The sequence below is a fragment of the Grampus griseus genome (assembly GCF_964374135.1).
Source record: "Grampus griseus genome assembly, chromosome: 5".
Classification (NCBI taxonomy): domain Eukaryota; kingdom Metazoa; phylum Chordata; class Mammalia; order Artiodactyla; family Delphinidae; genus Grampus; species Grampus griseus.
In genome coordinates this window covers 112,990,387-113,013,159 of record NC_138998.1, presented here as the reverse complement: position 1 = coordinate 113,013,159, position 22,773 = coordinate 112,990,387, and the positions used below count along the sequence as shown (strand labels likewise).

At 34.5% G+C, this 22,773-nt stretch overlaps 1 protein-coding gene across 1 annotated transcript in view; it reads left to right on the top strand.

The window, feature by feature from the left end:
• ROBO2 (roundabout guidance receptor 2) overlaps window positions 1–22,773 on the top strand; it is a gene marked incomplete at both ends in the record, with an annotated part of 574,004 nt that overhangs the window by 424,979 nt on the left and 126,252 nt on the right. Inside the window, one exon of the mRNA XM_082654134.1 lies at window positions 4,695–4,833. Within this exon, the coding sequence (XP_082510260.1) occupies window positions 4,695–4,833 (139 nt within the window). The remainder of the gene's footprint in view (window positions 1–4,694; window positions 4,834–22,773) is intronic.

Genomic DNA, 22,773 nt, shown 5'->3' with positions numbered 1-22,773 from the left:
ATAAACCTTCAGCAAATAGCCCTTGAGATGTCTACCCGTGTTTCAATGTGTGATCAGCCATAAGGTAACAACACAGAAAAATCAGTGACATTATTTTGACATGCCTTAAAATGTGGTTTGCTTGTTAGTCATTAGTTCAAGATGTTTCATGTATATTTATTGTAGTTGTCCAGAGCTTCATGGAGTACAAACTTCACGGGGCATTAATGGGTATTGAATGTGGTCACTTATCGACTTGCTGGATGCTTTTCTTGTCATCTTACTTTCTAATCCTTCTAACTACATTATTTGCAGATGATTCTGACACAAAACTATAAACCCCAAGATAATTCCTTGTAATTTTTGTAATTTGCGTCTGAAAGGGGTGTGGTTTTGTGTTTAGCTATGGTAGCAGTAACCTCTGCAAAGGCAAAGCATTTAAAAATACATTTCTGCCTGTATAACTTATTTAGTCTTTAATACTCATATTTTTGATTCTCAGATTTTCTGGAAATAAAGTCGAGTTAAGTAAACTGAAAATAATTCCTACCAAAAACTGTCTTTCGATCTAAATAAATGTTAAGCAAACCTACAGTTTTTAACATACTGTTTTTTTGTGGGCTGTTAAAATTACAAAGTAGAAGATGAACTTAATATAATTAGCAGAAAACAACTGACATAATGAATAACATAATTTAGAGATAATTGCTGCAACAGGCGCTATGGAAATTCTCAGAACAATTTTTTTAAAGTTGTGACCAAATTCCAACGAATTGGTAAATTTCAATGTTACTTTGTTGGAAGGCACAACCTCAGGTACATTCAGGTATAAAACCCTTTCTGATGTGCCATGTATATGCAAATGACTTTCTTCTGGGTTATTCTTTGCATTGTCCATTTTTTTTAATCAATTGAATTGCATTTTCCACCATAAACCAATGTTAGGCTTCCAAAAATTCTATACCACATAGTCTCCTGTGGTTATCTAGTTGCTTGGCAACTAAACTCTGCTTGAGGGCAGAAGAGAATAGACAAAGTTAGCTGCAAAGTTCTCCACCCCTACTGAGTTCCTCAGAACAGCAGCAGGGAACCCCATAACTTTCTTCCTTCTTGAAATTGTAAATCAGGTGCTTCCACGTGTCTCCATACAAAATAGTGGGACTTAGAACAGGTATGATAACCAAAAAAATCCTCAAGGACCCTAATGGTGTCCTCTGAACGAAGAGACAATTTTAGTTTTGTGGCAACTCTTTCAAAGTTTGCTCTTTGAATTAATTATACTCATATGTTGCAATTTTGTGACTGGTGGCATGTTAAAGGAAACATACAATAACTTTGCCTGAAGATATTCATGTGTATTTTAGTGGAACTAATCTATATACTCTTATGCAATTTACTTTGTAGTCAGCATCATGCCATGAAAAATTTCCATGTTAGATAGATACAGAGATAGCATTAACATCCCAAGGTAGTGGAACTAATCTATATACTCTTATGCAATTTACTTTGTAGTCAGCATCATGCCATGAAAAATTTCCATGTTAGGGAGATAGATACAGAGATAGCATTAACATCCCAAGGTATGATTTTGCCACAATTTATCCTAAAATCCCCGATTTTCCAATACTGCCAGCATTGCTGCCATGATCCTATGTTGTTCTTATCTTTTGTTGCAGTTATCAATGATCGAAGTTACCGTTCTGTATTATTTGTATTGTGGAGTGTCTGCAAGTAATGACTATTTTGGTTCTTCTCCAATACTCACACTTTCCGTCTTTTTCTTACTGATTATTAATGTCAGCATGTCCATTTTGTTCCTGATTGTATTAGGCGTGACTTTAGTATATTACTTTTAAAGAATAATTTTTGCATTTAGTTTCTGATAAAATATCTTCATTATACTTAAGAAGTTTCTTGTGATTCCTTCTTACTTAGAATTTTTTTAATCCAACAGGTTCTCTATGTCTATAGATGTAATCATATTTATTTTCTCCTCTCTATAATATAAGTAGCCTCCTTTACCATATTAATTATGAATGCATTTGACTTCAAGTAACAGAAGGCTAACAATGGCTTAAGTGTAAGGGGTCCATTTTTTTCATATCTACCATATCTGCAATGAAAGGATTGACACAGTCACACACCATATCCATACTTTACCTGCCACTTTGTTCCAGTTTGCCAAATGGAAATTTTAGAATCTTTCTAGACTTTCGTTCCACATCTGATTGATCACCCAGTTCTGGTATCTCTTCATTCTGTTCCCTCTTCCATATCCCTAGAACCACTGCCAGTTCTAAGCTGAAATAATTTCTTACAATAACTGTTTGACCTAATTCACTGCTTCATATTCTCTTCTAATTCATTTTTCACAGATCTGCCAACATGATCATTTTCATATGCTTATTAAAAATGCTGCTGCCTTAGTTAAATTCTTTCAACATCTCTCTATCACCTTTAGGGCAGAGCTCACATTCCTTGACATGGTATAGAAGGCCCATCATTGTCTCACCATTTACCGACTAACTAGTTTCATCTCTCACCACTTTTCTGATGAAACCAAGCTGCTGGCTCTTCACCAGCTACCAAGCTAGAAACCTGGCATAGGAGAAGCTGCATTAACATGTGCTGAATGAATGAGTGGATGAGGGAAAGACTTCTCTTAGCTTACTCATCCGTATGCCAAGTTTTAGGACAATTCCCCCTTTAAAATCGGAGGGAACAGAGGGATAGCCTGACACATGATTTCTCATTCATTAGTGATATCAGCAGTGGCTTGGATCTCTTTTAATATTGGGTTACTGCAGCTTTTGGATGAGCTGGATGAATATCCCTAAGTGATAGCAAAGAAGGAATCAATCCTGCTTTCTATGCTAATGACTCATCTTTTTCTGTTAATATTCCAAACACTCGTAAGAAGATACTGATCCTATTGCCTATATACTGCCAAAAACAGTAGCTCAATATGAACTATGCAGGCACTAAGATAGTTTGAAGCACACAGTGTCCAGTGGTCAAAGGAGAACACTAAGTAATTCTGTCCAACTTGCAGATTTGTTCTGTGGTCAAAGGGGCACACTTAGCTGCTAATTGTTTCTGACCACCTAAAATCTTTTGAAGCAAACTTTTCCCTCAAGTCTATATGGATTATTTCTAAATCCTGCGTTAGAAAACCTCTCCATGATAAAGTCCATGAGCCTTGTTTTACGGCTTGGGGTTTGGGGGCCCCAGTGTACAGATACTTGAGCATGTGCAGGTCTGTCTGTGTTTAAAGAAAATTTTGATCCCTACTGTCAGCTGCCCTGTGGACAGATGCAGTTGTCTTCCTTCTGAATACCAATGATGGTTGACTTTATTGCAGTAAAATATGCTTTTGTAGCTTACACATTTGTTTCATAAATATGGGTCTTTATTTAGTCAGTAAAATCATATACTTCCAGTCTATACTCAGCATATGTTATTTGATGTGATTTATTTTCCTTAAAGATTTCTTGCTAAATATGTTTCAATTTTTGTGCCACTGTATTCACATTCTTAAATTGGGTTTGAAACTAAAGTTCTAAGTGACTAAATATGGCCATATGGCCATAAATTGTGTCAACTCCCTATGGATTTCATTCTTCTTTTCCTTGACTTCTCTTCCTACTTCGATAAGTAGCAATATTGGACTTGCCTATGATTGAGAGACATGGGCTAAGAAAAAGTTAAATGGTGGTTTTTCCTGTATCAGAATCAGATCATTATAAAAAAGAGAGGAAACTAGACAAGAGATTGAAGTGTTTACAGATATGTAAAACTACATTTTGTTTTATACCTCTCTTCAATAGTAAGATTCTTATGGACAGGAATTTATTTTTTCCAGGCTTTATTTAGAAGAGTGTTAGAATGCAGATTAACAGTGCTAGGTACAGATTAACAACAAAAGACTAAAGGACGGAAACACTAAAACAGAATACTAGAGAAATAAACAAACAGAAAAGTTAAGTAAATAAAAATGGACAAGTATCTGGAACACTTAGGAGAAGATAATTAGAAGTAGCCTTAGAAAAGTATGTGACAGTAAATAGTTTACAATAATTAATAATGATAGTGTTTTTTATTTAAGAAAAATTAGATTGACAGATTTTTAAAAAATTTAAGACACACAAAAAAATCATATATGAAGTGAAAATATTCATGGAAGTATTGGGTCCTTATCAAATGGATAGGCTTAGTGAGAAAATTTAGATAATACTCATCTTGAGAGCACAACGTTTTTAGTTTTCTCTAGCATTCTTGATGGAATATTAATATTTGTTTCCTTTTTGATATTTTCCATTAGTTTCAACTTTCAGTTTTCCCACTCTGAGTCATTTTAATGGATTAAGATAATCATCTCTTTCCTTGTTTCTTTGGAATTCATTGTTCAGGGTTTTTTTTATGACAAGTTCCACATGATTTAGTTCAGAAATTCACAGAAGAGTCAATTTAATATTTTCCAACAGATTGTATGGGTTTATATGCAAACCATAGTTATTTATGTGTTCCAAAAATATTTTATCTTATACAATTACATTGGATCTGTAGGGCCTTATCAAGACATAGTTGAGCTATAAAATTAGGTACCTATGTACCAAAAATAAACCACATATTTTCTATGCTTTTTTTTCTTAATGCACTTGAAGTATGCACAACATTCATTTTATTTTACTTTTTTTTTTTTTTTTTTTCCTAAGAACGACCCGCATTTCTCAGGAGGCCAATTAACCAGGTGGTGCTGGAGGAAGAAGCTGTAGAGTTTCGTTGTCAGGTCCAAGGAGATCCTCAACCAACTGTGCGGTGGAAAAAGGATGACGCAGACTTGCCAAGAGGAAGGTAAGAGCATTATATGGATGGAAAATTGTTAGATAACCATTGAATAATTATAAAAGAAAAAGACAGCCTCCATTGTACCACCAAACACTCATATCCTGGTATGTTATTTTCACACATGATTTTTATATATGAAAGCCAGATATCTGCTGTTTTATATACTGAAGTCCTCCAGGCTTTTGATGTCACTGTTTCATTGAATTTTCACATAAATGCCTGACCCTCCACTCCATCTATTATGCCCCAATATCAAGGATTCCTAAGGCACTCTCTTCTCCTGGCACCATCTAAGCCTGCCATTCTGTTCCTGCTGAATTTCTAATGACCCACCCATCCCAAATGCCCCCTTCAACTACTGCTCTGTTGCCATGGCTACTGGGTGTAGCAGACTGTAGGGTCTGCAATAAACAATGGATCTCATTCAATACAATAAGGAAAAGACACATGACTATCCACATAAGGAATTTTTCACTTAAGGACTTCCTGTCACTTTCTCACTTGCCATCTCTTCATGGAGATCTTCTCTTCCAACTCTTTTCTATTCTTATCACCAAACCCAAAACCCAATCTCTCAGCTCTCTAGGGTAAGTCCAGAAATGCTTGTCATCTTTTATAAAAATAAAAATAAAACTTTTTTGTAGTCTAAATTCTCCCAGGACCTTGCCTTTTATGATCAAATAAATCATTCAAGTATTTCTTTTTCTATGTAACAAGCGTATTTAACTATAAGATTTCTTTTGACTTCATCCTAGTCCTACCTTCTGAAACTACAGCCATCATACCTACTACAATGAGGGTCTGCAAAAAATTTCACATCCTGCTTTCTTGCCAATTTTCTTTCCTAAAAAAGAAATTAGGTTTCATTCAACTGACTGAAAGTAAACATCTTTCACAGAAATCAAATTGAGTTTCTTTGTGCTTTCACTGGCACTGCTATCGAGTCTTTCCTGAATTTATACATTCATTTCAAAATCTCATTTTTACATATCCCTAGGTCTCTGACACTATACTTTCTAAAGTCACATCATCAACAGCACTGGCTTCAAATGGACCAAACCTTTTTAATAGTGACAGGTTCTTTGCAATCTATAGGAAAGAGACAAGTGAAAATTGTACTTTGCTTAGCTTTTCGGCATAAATTATAGGGAAAGTTGACTATGTTTCTTTTCTCACTTTGCTGTCAGACACCTAGTTTTAAAGCATGTTATTAGGAGAGGTTAGTGAATGTGAGCCTCCTCAAACTTTCTCAGTGGAGAAGCAGGTTGAAAAGCAAGTAGAGGTGATGGAATTGAGGTATTGGAGTCCATCTTCTGTGTATACTCAATAACTTTCCACAAATTTGAGGCCATTTCGTGTATAATTTTAAAATGCTGATGTAAGACTAAGAGATGAATTATACTGTAAAATTAGTGTAGACAAAGATTAATTTTCAATTAGTAGAAATAAAAAGCCTGTCCATAAAAAAATCTTGCATTTTGGAATAATTTCATATTTACAGAAAGTTTCAGAGATAGTACAGAGAATTCCCATATACCCTATACCTGGTTTCCCCTATTGTTAACATCTTACACAAATATGAAAGATTTGTAACTCATAATAGACAAATGCTGATACATGATAATTAAAGTTCATATGTTATTTTGATTTCACCAGTCTTCCTTTTTCTCCAGGATCCTACCTGGGGTATTTTAGTTGGATATTATAGGATATTGCATTAAGTTGTCATGTTTTCCCAGTCTCCTCTGTTCTATGACAGGTTCTCAGTCTTTCCTTGTTTTTATGACCTTGACAAGTCTTAAGTATCCTAAGACTGTTCTGGACAGGTATCCTAAGAATGTTCCCCAAACTTGGGATTGTCTAGTGTTTTCTCATGATTAGACTGGCTTTCTGGGACTTCAGGAAGAAAGTCATGGAGAGTGCCCTTTTTGTCACATGATTAGCAGGGGTTACATGATATTCACATTACATCCCTGGTGATCCTGATATTTTTAATCATTAAATAGGATCCTATTGACAAAAGTTGAGAAAATAGAAAGTGGTAAGGGTGTATTACATTTTAATGCGTCTAGGTCTTTGAATTAAGGTAAAATACAACTTAAGCCCAGTTTGATTTGTTCCCAGATTGCTCTAGGTGTTAGGTCGTTAAACCTGACAGCTTTGTTTGCCACAATATTCTCCAAATCTTGCCGTATTCATTTGCTTCCGAGCTCAAATAATACATACAAATCAAACAACAGCCTTAAAACTGCCTATTTAGAATGGCTGATATAAAGGCCTCTAAAAGACGAAGTTGAAATTTTTCGAAATCATACCTCTACCAGCTTTCCTTAAAACATTTCGTAAGTTTGTCCGCTTTATTCTTCCGTTACTGGCATGATATGCCTACAGTGCTTTGTGTGACCAGCTAAATATTTTTAAAGTCTTAGGCAAATGGAAATGCTGCGTAAGCTTTAAATTGTATGTTAGAAAGGCTTAAAGCAAGGATCAGTGCAATGTAGAAATTGAGGTCAGTACTTTTATCATGATAGAAGCCATGTACTTTTTCTTGAAATCTCAATCTTTAAATGCTATTTCAAAGAAGCTTATTCACTCTTAGATTTGTACGCATTAGCATAAGCTTCACATATGCATAATGAGGGGGAAGGAGACCTTTTTGCTTGGTGAGGAATAACAGTAATGACTTAACCAACCATAGCCTAAATCAACAGCATTGATTCTATTACACTATTTAGGTCTCAGACTAGGGAGATGGCCATTGTTCTTGTGCAAGCAATTGTGTGGAGTGGTGTGGAGGATGACATTTCTTTGGCTTAACATTTAATGCAATTTGAATAAGGTTTGTGTAGTGGTTCATGCTTAACACATTTATAGTAAAACTTTGTAGGGCAGCTGCATAGCCTGTAATTACTACGTAAGTAATATGTGACTATTTTTCTTTTGGAGACAAGAAAAGCTTTTCAATTCAAGTTTAAATTTATGAAATGCTGTGATAGCTATTTAAACTTTCAACACAGAAGAAGATATCTGTGCCAACCTTTCAGTACCCAGAGATGAATTAAAGGAGTATTTTTTTCTTCACTGTGAAAACAGTTTTTAAGTAGTACCCGTATACCTCTTTCTTTGATTTAGCCCTAAATTTCTGACCTTTCTCAGTAACTATCGTTAATGAAATTACAACTTACCATTGGTGAGTTTTATTAAAGACATTTTTTGATTAGATAAATATTTCGGTGAGGTTGATAAATAGCAATTCCCAAGTCTAACAATAACCCAGATGCCCAACCAGGGAAAAGTTATTTATTTAGACATTTTCCATATAAAAAAGGGACAAAATAGGAAAGAGCCTTCATTTTATATATGCTACTGTTAAAATGTTAATTGCTTGTGTGGCCCAACACACAGCAAGGCCAAACAAACCTAAGTGTCGCAGTTTGGAGCAGAGAAAGGTTTACTGCAGGGCCATGCAAGGAGAGGAGTGGATCATGCTCTAAAAAAACCCCAAGGTCCCCCGATGGGTTTTGGCAAAGCATTTTTAAAAGCCAGGTGAGGGAGGGGGTCGCAGGGTATGTGATCAGCTCGTGCACAATTCTCTAACTGGCTGAGGGTGAGGTAACAGGTCGATGTCACAGGCACTAACATTATCAGTCTTCGGCTCCTGGAGGCCTAGACCTACGTGCTCATGGCCATCAAGTAGTTAACATCTTCCAGTTGGTGGGGGGTTTTCACATCTCTCAAACAGCTCAGGAAATGTGCATCAGGTACTGTTATCTAGGTACTTCAGAGAGGAGGTAAAGCAGAGGATATGGGGGAGAGCTTGTCATGGGAAGGCCCCATAGGATCCTGCTTGGTTACATTTGCAGAAACATCTTACAATACTACTATTTCACAATTGACGATTTCAGGAAGAGAAAGGTCACTGCCTTTTTTGTGATCGTGCCAGGTATCAATATCTTTTTCTCCAGAGAGTCTCAATACGTATGTGCTCAAATAAATGCACAACGACTCATTTATTAGGGATAAAAATTTTACACACCACTGGGAGAATAAAGTGGGTAGGGGGAACAAAATGAGGAGATAAGGGAAAGACATTTTGTAGATCATAATGATTATGTGTTTTAATAAAACTGTTTTTTCAAGTCATAATTGAAATTGTAGAAGAAACACTTTAAGGTTTACCTATATTTATTAAGTGCCTATTGTATTTATTAAGTGCCATTGATAGTCTGTGAAAAAGAAGTCACTTTAAGCAAGGTAAGTATGCTGTTATTATTTTTTATTTTATGTTGATCAAATTGAGTGATGTAAGAAAGTATTTACATACTGAATACATTAATGAAAGTTAAAACTGAAGTAATTCTAGTGTCTTGCTTGGGTGCTACATGTTTTTTTCTCAGGCAAACCTAGAGCTTTTTGCTAATTAGTACTTATCACAAAGTGTTTCATGTGATAGAAATTACCAGTATTTATAATAACTGAGGCAATGTCCCATCATAGCATAGGGATATTGTATATTTTGTCATGAAAAAAGTATATATATGCTGAAACTTTATGAAAAATAGCATGTACTAATATAAAAGAAACAGAATACTAATCATTTACAACCAAAGACATAACAATAAAAATTTAAATTTACCAATGCTACAATATTCTGTTCAATTTAATATTTGTGAGGAGAATAAAAATATCTCTTCTCAGAATTTGAGTAAGAAGTAGTATGATTAATTCAACTATGTTTTCTTATCTGGGTTTGTCTGTACAGTTTGTATTTCAGATAATTATTAGCAATCTTTTAAAGGACTATAAACAGGAAATTTAACATCTCGCATCAATCGTATATCAGTATACCACCACTAGTGAGTTCCAAGCTATTTTTTATTTCATTTTTATTTATTTTCTAAACTAACTCTAAAGTGACACTAACTTTCTCAATAAGGATCTAGAGTAGAGAAATGAATGTTCATAATAGCTTGTCACAGAAAAAAAGAAATAAAATATGTCATTTACATTCTTACGTATGCCTGCGAATTCTAAATGCAGTTGATGGCTTTCACATAGTGGATATAATTCATGAATATTTCATAAAAATAGACAAGGGACTAGAGAAAAAGAGTTTCAAGATATATAGTGCAAAATTCTATCAATTTTCCTGAACCAACTGACAAATTCCTTTTTCTAAAGTGCAAATCTATTTTAAGAGAGACTTTTTAGAGTTCTTAGTTCCATGAAATGTGAGATTCACATAAATACATGATTCCTTAAGAAAAGGAATGAATAGGACCACTTACAAGTCCCCTTTTTGTGGCATTTTTACACTAAGTGGCTCTTTTCGCTTAGCCCTGGAAAATGTTCTTATATTAATTGTTTGGGAGCTCCATTGTTTAGAGCATGTGCTTCTGGGATGCAGAGACGCTGAACAGGTGCTAAGCTACCCTGCTGAGGAGATCAGCCTTCTTCACATACAGTGTGTGTTTCAAGGACATGTGGTAATTTGGGCTCATGATAAATAACCACGCTGATAAGGTTGGCTGGTCAAGATTGGTCAATTAAAGTGGTTTTCAAAAAAGAAGGAATAAAACCTGAGAGCACGAGAAAAGCAATGTATATAAATATTGTATGTGGCATTTGAACAATAGACTGGTCCCTAAGATTTAGAAATATAAGGAGAAGCGTAAATGAAAATTCTATGATTTTTCAGCTATACAGATGTCTTAGCAATTTCTGCTTGAAAAAATAATTAGAACTGCCTGGACCATTATTGTGGGATCTTTTAATAGAGCAACCAATAACAAAGAATATTTAGGTCATTGTCAGGGATGTTGGATTTTAGCCTTGTTCTGACACTGTTTGATCATTTATCCCTTTAGTTATACTCGCATGTTCTGGAAATGATGTTCAACAGATTTCTCTACCACTAACTAGGAGTGTGACCTTGAAGAAGCTATTTAAACTCTTTGTGTTTTACATCCTGAAGATATGGACCAGCAATGCATTGGGACTAATGATTAACTTATACTTTGACTCATTTGTACAGGGTGAATAATTACGCCATCCATTCTAATTCAAAGGGTTATTAAAATGATATAACTTATTCAGAGTACTGTAAACACTGTACAGTTGGTGTACATAACAGGTGCCTCAGTTTTATAAATCCTACTGATTGGTGGTATTTATTAGTTATGTAGATAACTACAAAGAAAACATAGTTAATGCTAAAAAATACAGAGTATGTAATTTTCATGAAATAATCACAATTCTCCTCTCTCTGGCCAATTGATTTCCAAAGAAACACATAAAATATTATTGATTGAAGAGTTATCACTTTTTCTTTTAAATCATATAGGTTTATTTATAAATTTTTCCAGCCCGTTTGCCAAGCCTAAAAGTTGTCACCCTCTTCTCTACCTCTGGGAGATTGAACATGGTCCAGATATTATATTCTAACCCCAGTGCAATCAGTTATCTGGGTTGGGAACTTCAAATTTCACACATTACCTGTATCCTTTGTCCACTGGTAATAAGAAAACCACCATCTTTCATAATCTTTGTAAGAAGATTATGTAATGATTAAAACAAGTATTATTGGAGGACTTACTATTTGCCATGCATTCTTCTAAATGATTTTTGCATATATTAATTTCATTATTTTAAAGCTTAGTGTTCCAGAATAATATTACTCCCATTTGAGGTATGTGGAAATAGCTTAAAGAAGTTGTTTCCAAAGACACACATTAATATGTGTTAGGGCCAGGACCTGACTTAGTATCTGTCCAACATGAAACCTGTATTTTAAACTAATGGGCTCTGTAATTATGTGATTATGAATTGTTTATGGAATTGAGCCCCTTACAAATTTTACATTTTAGATAAAATTTTAAATAATTGGTTAGAAACACTATATTATGAGCAACTTTATAGGAATACTGTACAGCATTACTATTAAGGGTAGTTTTTAGACCAATGTCACAGTGTTTTGAGAATCTAAACTTGGACCAGGTCAAGCTTCCCTCCTTGGAAGCTGAAAATATAGATTTTGTTTATAAACAGAATTAATTAGCAATTTTCAGAGGGAGGCCAAAATGGTATTTTTTCTGTGTTTTCATCAAATAGGTGCTAATAGTTGCTGTTAACACAAAACTAATTGCCACCTAGGGTGGGGAGTGCAAGTTGCCTCGTCCTGTGACCACACTGGCCCATCTGTTGAGAATCTCTGCTAAGGAACAATACAGGAACTGGCATGCAATTTGGGTTCTGGCCACTGGTCAACTAACAAGCTGGGACCACTTGGACTAAGAAATGCCTTGAAGTCAGAGATGCTCTGCTGTCCATTAACTGGCAGCTCTTGTGTTGTGTGAGGGCAGAGCCAAGACCAGGTGCCAGTTTGCAAAGCAAAGGATCTGTCTGAGTGCCGCCTGTCACTGGCATGTGAGTGTCGTCCCACCAGGAGCCACAGCAGGTGTGCTTCGTCCATCAAAGTGTGGCATATTAGAGCATTCAGCTAGGCTAAGGTTGGGACCAGGGCAACATTTTACCTTAGCCCAAACAGGAGGACAGACCAAAGGCTTACCAGGACATGAGATAGTTGTCACATCACACCGTATCCCAACAGTGGATATACTGGATATTTATCATTAGAGACGCTCTTTCTCACACCTGGGTTCTTGCCTTAACTAAATAAAGGGAAGAGTTATGTAATTGACTGTATCAACACAAATCCTTGCCTTTATAAGACAATTTGTGGTTACAATCACTTAGATGAATTAATTACTCCACAGGCTTTTCAAATTAAGATAGAGTTCTGGTTGTTTGTTTATTTTTTTCTGTTGTTATTCTTAATAAATTGAATCTTAATGTGGAGCTGCAAGGTTAACTAGAATTTAGGAGATCAACATTCTTATCCCAGCCCTGTCATAACGCATCATGTTATTTTAAACAATTTATGTTACGTGTCTGAGTACCACAGTCCACATCCGCAAAATGTGTAAGTTGCCTTGGATGGTTTCTGCAGTACCTTTAAATTCCAAAATGGTATGAATCTATGAATGGCAACAATGCAAAACTATTTATAAAGTATAATACATTTTTAGAGGAAAAAATCCCTAAGATTTGAAATGAATGAGCCTAAAAAGGAATATTAAAATTACTCATATAACCATTACCAATGGTATCTACTTTTTACGTTTTGCATATATCTTCTCAGATTTCTATGTGTAAATGGGCTTTTTTTAAATTCAAAATTGTTTTTGACCCTGAATCCTTATCTAAAATGTCTATTTAAAATTTTTACTTAAAAAGTTTATTAGACTTTATTTAAAAAGTCTAGTACTGAATCAAAAGAGTTGTTTTTAATTGCATTTTCCTTTCCCATAAATATAATAAATTATATTTACATAGTGCTTACTCTATATCACACCTACTTTAGGCATTTTACATTAATACACATCCTTAGGACTTGATGTAAATACTATAATTATTCCAATATTACAAATGGGAAAAATGAGGTGTAATGAGGTTAAGTATGACCAAATCACTTAGTAAGGGGTCTAGGATTTCTGGCTCCGAAGTCCACACTCTTGACCACTACTTTGAGGTACTGGATGCGAACAACTTTTTTCCATTTGGGATTGAAGATTAGGAAAATACAGCTTAGTAAACGCCTGGAGCATTTAAAAGTGTCACTTTCATCAGAAAGTCACAAAATATATCTGTGTGGTAAAGTACGTAATAAAGATTTTATAATCTTCATTATAATGGTACTTATAAGCAATAAATAAATCCATTATATCATATCAAATAAATTTTCATCTTTAAAAAATTTATTTTACACTGCCCATTGAAATAGAATTTATAACTATCTTTATTCTCACAGAACATTTTAACTTAACATATCTGTGTTCTTCACAACAGTGTATCTGGAAAAAAAATAAAGTCGCGAGAAACACATTAGAAGCTAAAGAAATGTTTGCCAAGTGAATTAAATAGCATGAGTAAAGGGTAAATAATAGAACTATGAACTCTTCCAGGGCATGATACTTTAACTCATCTTTTCATTCTCAGGGCACTTTTGAATTTACTAAAAGAGTATTTTTTTAATATTTTCATGATAATATTTTATTATCAACAGTTCCATGGATGGTTATAAACTGGAAGGCAGGACTGTGTTCCAGACTTTATATTTTCTACAAACATATATATATATTTTATTTCTTATAATACTCCCTTTGGGAAAGTTGCTGCTTGACCCACATATTCACATCAACTGGTATGAATTGAAAGACAAAGGGAAGAAAAACAAATAATAACTTGAGACCCAGTATTACAATGACAATGTGAATGAGGATTATATCTTTGTTAGTGTGTGAAAAAGATACAATTGCCAGAGATAAAAGATAAGAGAACGCTTCCAAAGCACGCTAAGAATATACTCCACCACAATAGAAACAATTCTTAGTGAAATCTATTTTAGTTGGTACACAGTATTAACTCATTGGAGCCTCATTCTAAAAGACCATATTTAGACAGGGAGAGTTGTGATTGGGGCACAGTGAACCTTTGCCAATAAATACAAGTACTAGAAGTTTCTTCTGAGAAGGTGATTGATCAATCATGTAGCTCTGTGGAATAGCCTTAAGGAGTTCCCTGGTCGCCTAATGGTTAGGGTTCAGCTCTGTCAGTGCCGTGGCCCAGGTTCGATCCCGGGTCGGGAACTGAGATCCTGTAAGCCGCGCAGTGTGGCCAAAATATAAAATTTTATAAAAATTAAAAACCAAAGATCTATGTAATAACCTTGTGACAAAATCTCAGTGCAGAAATTTTGCTAGTTATTCTTATGAGCATAACTGTCACAATTGCAAAGGTTATTATAATATCTTTCAACTCATTTCCTCGACTATATAGGCATTTGGCACTTTTATAAAAAATATCTGGTTGAATATTCTGTGTCATTGCAATTCATACAGCATATGGCACTTGTTATAAAAAAATGTTCAATGAAAACTTAAATATTCCATTCATTGACTCACATTTTCTAATAGTTTTGTCCAAATATTTACAGCACATAGAGCAGAAACAAAAAAATCAATCAAGACTTTTACCTTTATTTGAGATTTCATAAAGAGACTGAAAGAAAATATTTTGAACATAATTTATAGTAAGATATCAATTATCTCAAAGGAATAATGAAAATCTTCAATGTAGACTAATAAAATATTATTTATATTTCATGAATTATTTCAAAAGTAACCACAGACATCAATCAAACATTTCTATGTGCTGATATCCCAGCATATTAAAAAAAAATGAGTTTGCTCTCAAGAATTTGAGAAGGAAAGTAAGACTTTTAGAAGAAAGTATGAGATATAAAAACATTAATTATTAAATAAGGAAAATTATATACAGACTATGATGTACAAGACTCTTTAGGGTTTCAGAAAATAAAAGCTTCTCTATTCCCATGTGACACTAGAAACGGGTCTGAAAGGAAGAATAGAATTTCTATAAGTGGAAAGAAGACTATTCTAAGAGATGGAAGCAGGATGAAAAAGCTCTGGTGGTGGAAAGTGTAGGCCAACAATTTGTGGTTCCATTTCCCTGGAGCGTAGTGGAGTGGCACTTAAGGCCAGCAAGGTTAGTTGAGGCTTTATTATGAAAGCCTCTAATCCCAAGTGAAGTGTTTATACTGAACACACTGTGAAATGGGGAATTCACTAAACACATTGAATAGAAATATATTCTTGTTTCTACGTTTAGAAAATTGATTCTTACATTTATATGTAGTGTAGCTTGGAGCAGAGAAAGTTTGGAGGTAGGCGTACCTGGTAGGAAGTTGTTTAAAAACTAGTTAGTGGATTACATTGGAGTGTTTCCTGTGAATACCCCAACACGGGTATTAATGCAAGTGGCAATACAAAGAAAAATGTGTTGTTTTTTTTTAATTAGTAATTGATTCTATGTCAGGGTTCATGGGAAAAGAGGGATTAAAAGTAATACTGAAGTTTATTCTGAGGTTGGGTGCCTGGATGAATGATGTTGTCCTTAATAAATAGAGAAGTCAAAAGATTTGTTTAACATAAATCATTTTTAATCATATAATAATACCATATGTAACTGAATTCAAGTTAGAATTATTTGTGAGATACAAGAGTATTTTTTTCTCTGAGTTAAGCGGAAAATAGATTGCCAAATCAACTATGATATGCCATCTCTGATAGATGATTTCTAATTTCAGAGATTTAAAATACGAAAAATGTGTATCTTAAAATTGATTAACTATGGGAGTAAAAGCTAATGTTTACAGATGTTTTACATGCAAGTAGCTCATTTAATCAATCATCTCAATTGCCTCATGAAGTAAGTATTTTTATACTATCTTTATTTTACAGTTGAAGGATCTGAGAAGCAAATTTCACTGGCAGACAGAGATTTAAATTGAAGCACTTCAGCCCTAAAGTATACTCTCTTAACTACTACACTAAAATAATTTGTTTCAAAGAAAATTATATTAAGATAATAACAAAAACTATAATTTTTTGAGGGCCCACTGGCTTCACGTTAGGCTGTTTCACATTTTATAATTAATCTTTCCAACAGCCTTGAAGTATGAATCCCCTCTTTTAACAAAGGAAGAAACTGAGGCTTAGAGCAAATGAACTACGGGCTCAAGATCACAGGACCTGTGGGTGGCAGAGCTGGAGTCCACACCCAGGTCTCTCTGACATCATTATTGTAATTGTTTCTTTTTCTCCCAGACTCCCCAACTCCCTTTGCCGTATTTATCTTGATCTCAAATATCCAGTCCTACGTCTAACATGTGGGGCTCACCCAATACACATTCAGTACGGTATAGTAGCTCTCAATTAGGGCCAATTATGCTTCTCCCTTTCCTAGAGGGACATTTGGCAATGTCTGAAGGCATTTTTGATTGCTACATTTGGGGGATTAGGTGCTACTGTCATCTAGTATGGAGAGGCTAAGAATGCCACTGTCACTATGCACAGGACAACTCCCACGGCAAAGAATAATCTGCCCAAAATGTCAATAGTGCTGAGGTTGAGAAACCCGATTTAGTGGAAACAGTGAATCTGGGCCTTGCTCACCCGAATGCTATTTTATTTGATTTTTATTTTTAATGTTAGGACAAAAATAATAGAATATAGTTCAAAGAAATAGATTTCAAAGATAATAGTCTTTTCTTATTCCCTTAACTATGAAGGTTATACCAGTGAGATGGACAAATAATACCATGAATGGACTTGACATAAACATGTCATCATTTAACACAAGAAGAAGACCCTTTGGTTCACTAATGACTTGAAGTGAATGTATATTTTTGCATATTTTCTAGAATATATGAGGCAGGGAATTTTTCTTTTCATTTCTTGTTCATGAAATTGTTGCTGAATTGATCAAACTAGTTGAGTAGCTTAATTAGAGAAGTGTCTGAGCCTTCATTTTCAAATAGACCTACCAACCCACAAGTTCTGTGACACATTTAATAAGTGCTCCTATGTCATGTTGAATTTCTAAATTACTCCATAAGCATATTTCACAAGGAAGTTTCTATGGGCAGAAGGCAAGAAAAGAAAGCTTTTTGAACCTTCCATAGAACCGCCTAGAATGAACATCTCTCTGAGGACACAGAAGCCTACCCTGCCCCTAGGGCTCACTTTGAACACCTATGAAGGAGAATTCCTGGAGTTTGTCCATCAAATACTGCAAAGCCACTAAGTACGTGGCAAATTTAAAAATCCATTTTATCCCAAACTTGCAGTCCCTTATTGCACAGATTTCATTCCCAACTCAGAAGAGTGCAAGAAGAATGGGAGCTGCTAATCAAAAAGTCTGGTCTGAGCTGTGAGTTCTGTGGACTCTTGTGAATTTAATCTCTAAAGTCCTTTTCTAAAAGAACTTAAAGTTAAGATTAATTTCTAACCAAACACAAAACTGTGAGATATATCCACTTTTCCAAATCTGATACTGCAATTTCTAGTCCTATTGTAAAACCAAATTGTCTTAAATGCACTTATGCCAATAAAATAACTATTTCTAAATTGGAGGATAATTTAACCTGCTTCAGCACTTAATTTGTTCCAACATTATCTCCTTAATTGTGATATATTTGCACTTTTTACCCTAAATTTTTCTGTTCTAATTAGTTAAAATAATAAGTGCAATATTTTAAAAAGTATTTAAAAGTAATACATTTAAGGAGTTGCAGATATTATTTGAATAATCTGCTAAAAGTTAGTGAAAACATTATCACAAAATGGTTGCATATTAAGGACAGTTGTGAAAATAATTAAGCATTCCTTTCTGTTATTATGAGCCAAAGGAAAATCCCAATATCTCTAGGATGGTTTGAACTTGATTTAATATGAGTGTGGAAGGAAGAGTACATGATTTTATAAGATATATATATATATGTATATATATATATATATATATACACATACACACACAATTATGTCAATGCATAATTGAGGTTTTCCTAGGCAAATGCAACAGAAAGGCACTGGGACAAGAAAAGTGAGGATACTGGCAAGTATCTTATGGGCCATGGAATCTAAGCAGGGTAGACAAATAAGTGTTGATGCAAAGGAGTGATAGAAATGGAGGAAGAGGTTCAGTTTGTAAACTGATTAAAAGAGTAGGAACCATGCAAGTTTATGGCAGGATCAGATATTTGAACTTCAGATTTCAAAGATGGATCCATTCCAATTGAAGAAAAGTTCCAGGATCTTGCTATGAGACAATGGCAAAGGGAGATGGAGACAATATCTCTGAAGGAGGAGATGTTAGAGTAGTGAGAGGCAGCTACAGAAAATCTCACATAACATCTATTGGGCATTTACCATATGCTAGGTTCAGGTCTCAACACTCTAAATGTATTAACTCATTTAATCCTTACAACATCCCTGTGAAGTAGGTCCTTATTAAATGCCATCTTGGTCAAATGGAAAGAAATTCTAAAGGTTCCATTTGAAAACTGGATAACATAATTACTGTTCAATGGGATAGGACTTTTTGGTTTTGCTTTTAAAATTTTGCTTGGTTTGTTTTGAGGCTATGTAATTCCTTCCAAAAATATTTATTGAGTAACTGCTCCATGTCAGGCTCTGGGTATTATTTGGAATATCTGGGAAGGTGTTCTCACTTTCACTCTTTCTCCACCCTTACACAAACCCACAGGGAAGAGCCAGATTTCTATCAATGCATGGAGGTGAAGGTGAAAATCTGAGAGAGATAGAGGATCAAGAAGTTTTACAAATCAGCGAACAGGTAGTTCAGATGGCACAGTGAAAAATTTTGTGAAGAGGAACACAAAAAAATTGTCTGAGGTTATATCAGAGGAGATAAAACTCACTGCAGAGGTGGTGAAAATGAGAGAATAAGATAACAGGAGAAGACGGAAACTTGGATGGTGACCAAGGGTACCAGGCTATGAACTTCACAGTTGTCCACAGATTTGCCAAGGGAGTTAACTCTTGGAGTCTCCGCTGTCTGTCATAGGTGTAGAAGATGGGAGAGACAGGGGGTACTCAAAAGACAGCCATAGCCTCAGTGATTAAAACTTGGAGGTACTTTTAGTTGGGATGAGCAGGGTGCTTTGGCCTTTCTGGAAGGACTCGGGTGTAGTTTGGTTTAATTGCCCAGTCTCCAGAGAGGGACTCTGTTTTCACGATGGTCAATGTCTGGGATTCCCTGGCAGTCATTCTGAGGCCTTGTCTTTTGGGCCTATTATCCTGTGATTTGAAATATGCCCTGTGTTAAGTTAACTATTGTTATATTCTTGTGGGTATTTTAGTTATCTTTTTTGTTTGCTTGCTTTCTCTTAGCTTTTTAGTTGGAAAACTCCTTGCTCTCTCAGCTGTGCTAAAGAGAGACTAGAAGAGGGGTTTTCCATTGATGGGTCAAGCTTACAAGGGTAGAGCCACCTTTGATTGGGATGAAGATAACGAGGATAGCATTTACGGGAAGCCAAAAAAGGATAAAATATTGTTTGGTTAATTAAGACAGAGTCAAGAATGCCATCATACTTCAAGTTTCATTTTGGCTTTCCGTATAAGCTTCCAGAATAGAACAGCAAGTTCTCTTTGGGGACCACTTTTCTCTTACTATTTCCCTATAAGTCTAATCTCCCAAGATTTTTGTTCCCAATGAATGTTATGTTAATTTTAATTTTTAAATGATATCTGTTCTTCATACTGCTCTTAAGTGCCCTGCAGGTTTTAGTTGATCGGTGTGTCTCTAATTATCAGTGAATGATTCCATGAGATTAATAAGTGATTTTTTTAATCTTAAAAATTCTTCTGTTGAAAACAAGCAATACTTTGTAACATTTTCATGTAAAAGCTCCATAGTTAAATTTTCACTGAATTTGGAACTACGGAATGCCTATTATTGCAGACATTCCTTCATTTTCTGAAAGCATCTAAAAGGTGTAAGGTGATCTTCAGCTATTTTGATTGAGTGCAAGTATTTTGAAAACTGAAAACAAACTTTTCAAGTCTCCCTAAAAGGAAAGAAACATTTACTTGTGTAGATATTAAATATTTCCTGGTCCGATTCATAGTTTTTACGATTGGCCAACTTAATGATTAATAAAGCAGATACATAATAAAATTTTAGGTGCTAATTCAAAACACTCGTTCTAGAATTGGAGCCAGACATCCTATAATAAGAAGTAGTAGATAATTTCAAAACTAAAAATGCTGAGAAGATAAATTTCCTTCCACAAAAAACAAAGGTGCTTTTGAGATGAGAACGGTCTTTCAGGAAGTTTTATTAGTGTAGAGACCTCACGCAAGTCAAACAAGGCAATGAGATACAGGGACTTAAACTGAACATGGTAAAATTCCAGTTTGTAATAGAAAATGTAGAGTATTTCCTTTCGTCTTTTCTCCTCTCAAATTATATAATTTGGGATATTTGGAGGGGGTGGTCCCTAAGTTATCTTAGTTATATTCATAAAAGCCAGAAAATCATGAGAAGTTCCTACCCTAGAAGCTTAAGGTACATTGGGGATTGCAAAGTATGAGAAATGTATAAAATGTGGTTATGTTATAAAACTTGGCCAGTTTTCAAAAATCTTGTTTGGTATTTTCAAAGTAAATTTAGATTTATAGGAACTCTTCCCCCTAGCTGTGAGAGGTTTCTTTAGCAGGAAGAAATAAAATAGATTATCTCACTTAAATTTGGAAGTGATTTTAGCATATAGTATTCTGTTTCTTAAAATATCAGTAATATTTTCTCTTTTGACACACTTTTAAGATTATTTAAGATCACATACAAACAGAACCTTGCATACAAACTGTTGTTTTAAGTATTAAAAGAAATGTATTTTGTTTTGTTTATTATTTAGCTGAACAGATGGTAACGGTTTGACACAATTTAGTTCCCTTTTTCTCTCTCTCTTTTTTTTCTTTTTTCCTTTGGGAAAAAAACAACACAAAAACCAGAGCTTCTTTTCCCACTTTGTCACAGCTGGTTACCAATCAATCTCAATTCACGGTACAGTGATGATAGCACATGTTGTCCGGGGGCCAAATCTGATTGGGTTGCATTTTTCAGCAGTGTTTCATATCAGAAAAAAAAAAAAAAAGGTATCTTTATAGTGGGGACTGTCAGCACATGATTGTACAACTGTCATTAATCAAACCTGGCAACAATGACTGCATTTATACAAGTCTGAGACTGGCAGATTTCACAATCAAAATCACCCAATTTCTGTTAGGATTTCTTCACCAGTAATGTTTTTTCATCTGTTTCTTTTTCTTTCTTATTTTTAATTAAAGTCAGACAATACTTCCTACATGTTGATCATATATAATATCATACCATGTTGGAAAACTAGTTGTTTTATACCAAAGTGTGCTCTAGTTACTAAAAATTTATTCTCCACTATGTAAAGAAGGCTAAGAGCAAATCAGGGAAAATTTTAGGTACATTAGATTGTTTAATAAAACAATAATTTTAAAGTATATATATATATATATATTAGGAAATGCATTTATGACCCTCCTAGGATTACAGTTGGTTTTAGAGTAATACTGAGAAAAATACTGATAAAAGTTAGTTTCTGGAGTTTTTGAGACTCTGAACATAGAGTCTGATGCAGAAATACACACCTGCTCAAAGGACGTGCACACAGAGCAATAAACACACATATCAAATGGAAAAGGTGTGTTGTTCTGTGTTAGAAAAATAAATGGACACCAATGCACAGGACATCGACTTCAGTCTCTCTATAACTCGAGACAACAATATCAGAATCTTCTTCTATAAAATGGTGTTTGGAAATAGGCATTTTCTCTAATTTATTGTTGTGAAATTTATATGAATCTCAGTTGTAAACTGTAAAGATCTCTTTAAATATAAGAAACTATTATTTATAATTATTTATATTACTCAGTCAATATTTGCTTTCTAGGGAAAAATGAATGTTTCCCCAATTATCCAATCTAGTAGTGTAAAGCATCAATGAGATGACTATTAAGCATGTACGAATTTATCCAGAAAGGAATTCAAGAAATAAGGCCACAATTATTGGACCTGTGAAAATATTTGACATCTAATTTCTTGTGAAATATGTACTTTTAGGAAGCAAGTTATTGTCTCAGAGACATCATGATCTGTAGAGAAAGCAGAGACTGGTAGTAGATACTCATGACAATTTTTCTCCTGACTATAATTGTCTCAATGTGTGTGGCCTTGGGAAAGGAACTTTGTCATATTTTGCCTCAGCTTGCCTAAATGTGAAACTAGCAATGAGCCAAATATCTAATTCTTTCTGGGTTTTGAAGTTATTTAGACGTAATTTCTTTAAAACCAACCCTCAAATATCTTAAGTTTTTGCAGGTAAGAGCTAATTTGATCATAATTATAGGTTTATCATTTCTCTGATCTGAGTTGTATCTTATTGTGAAAATTGACAAAGGTACCATGACA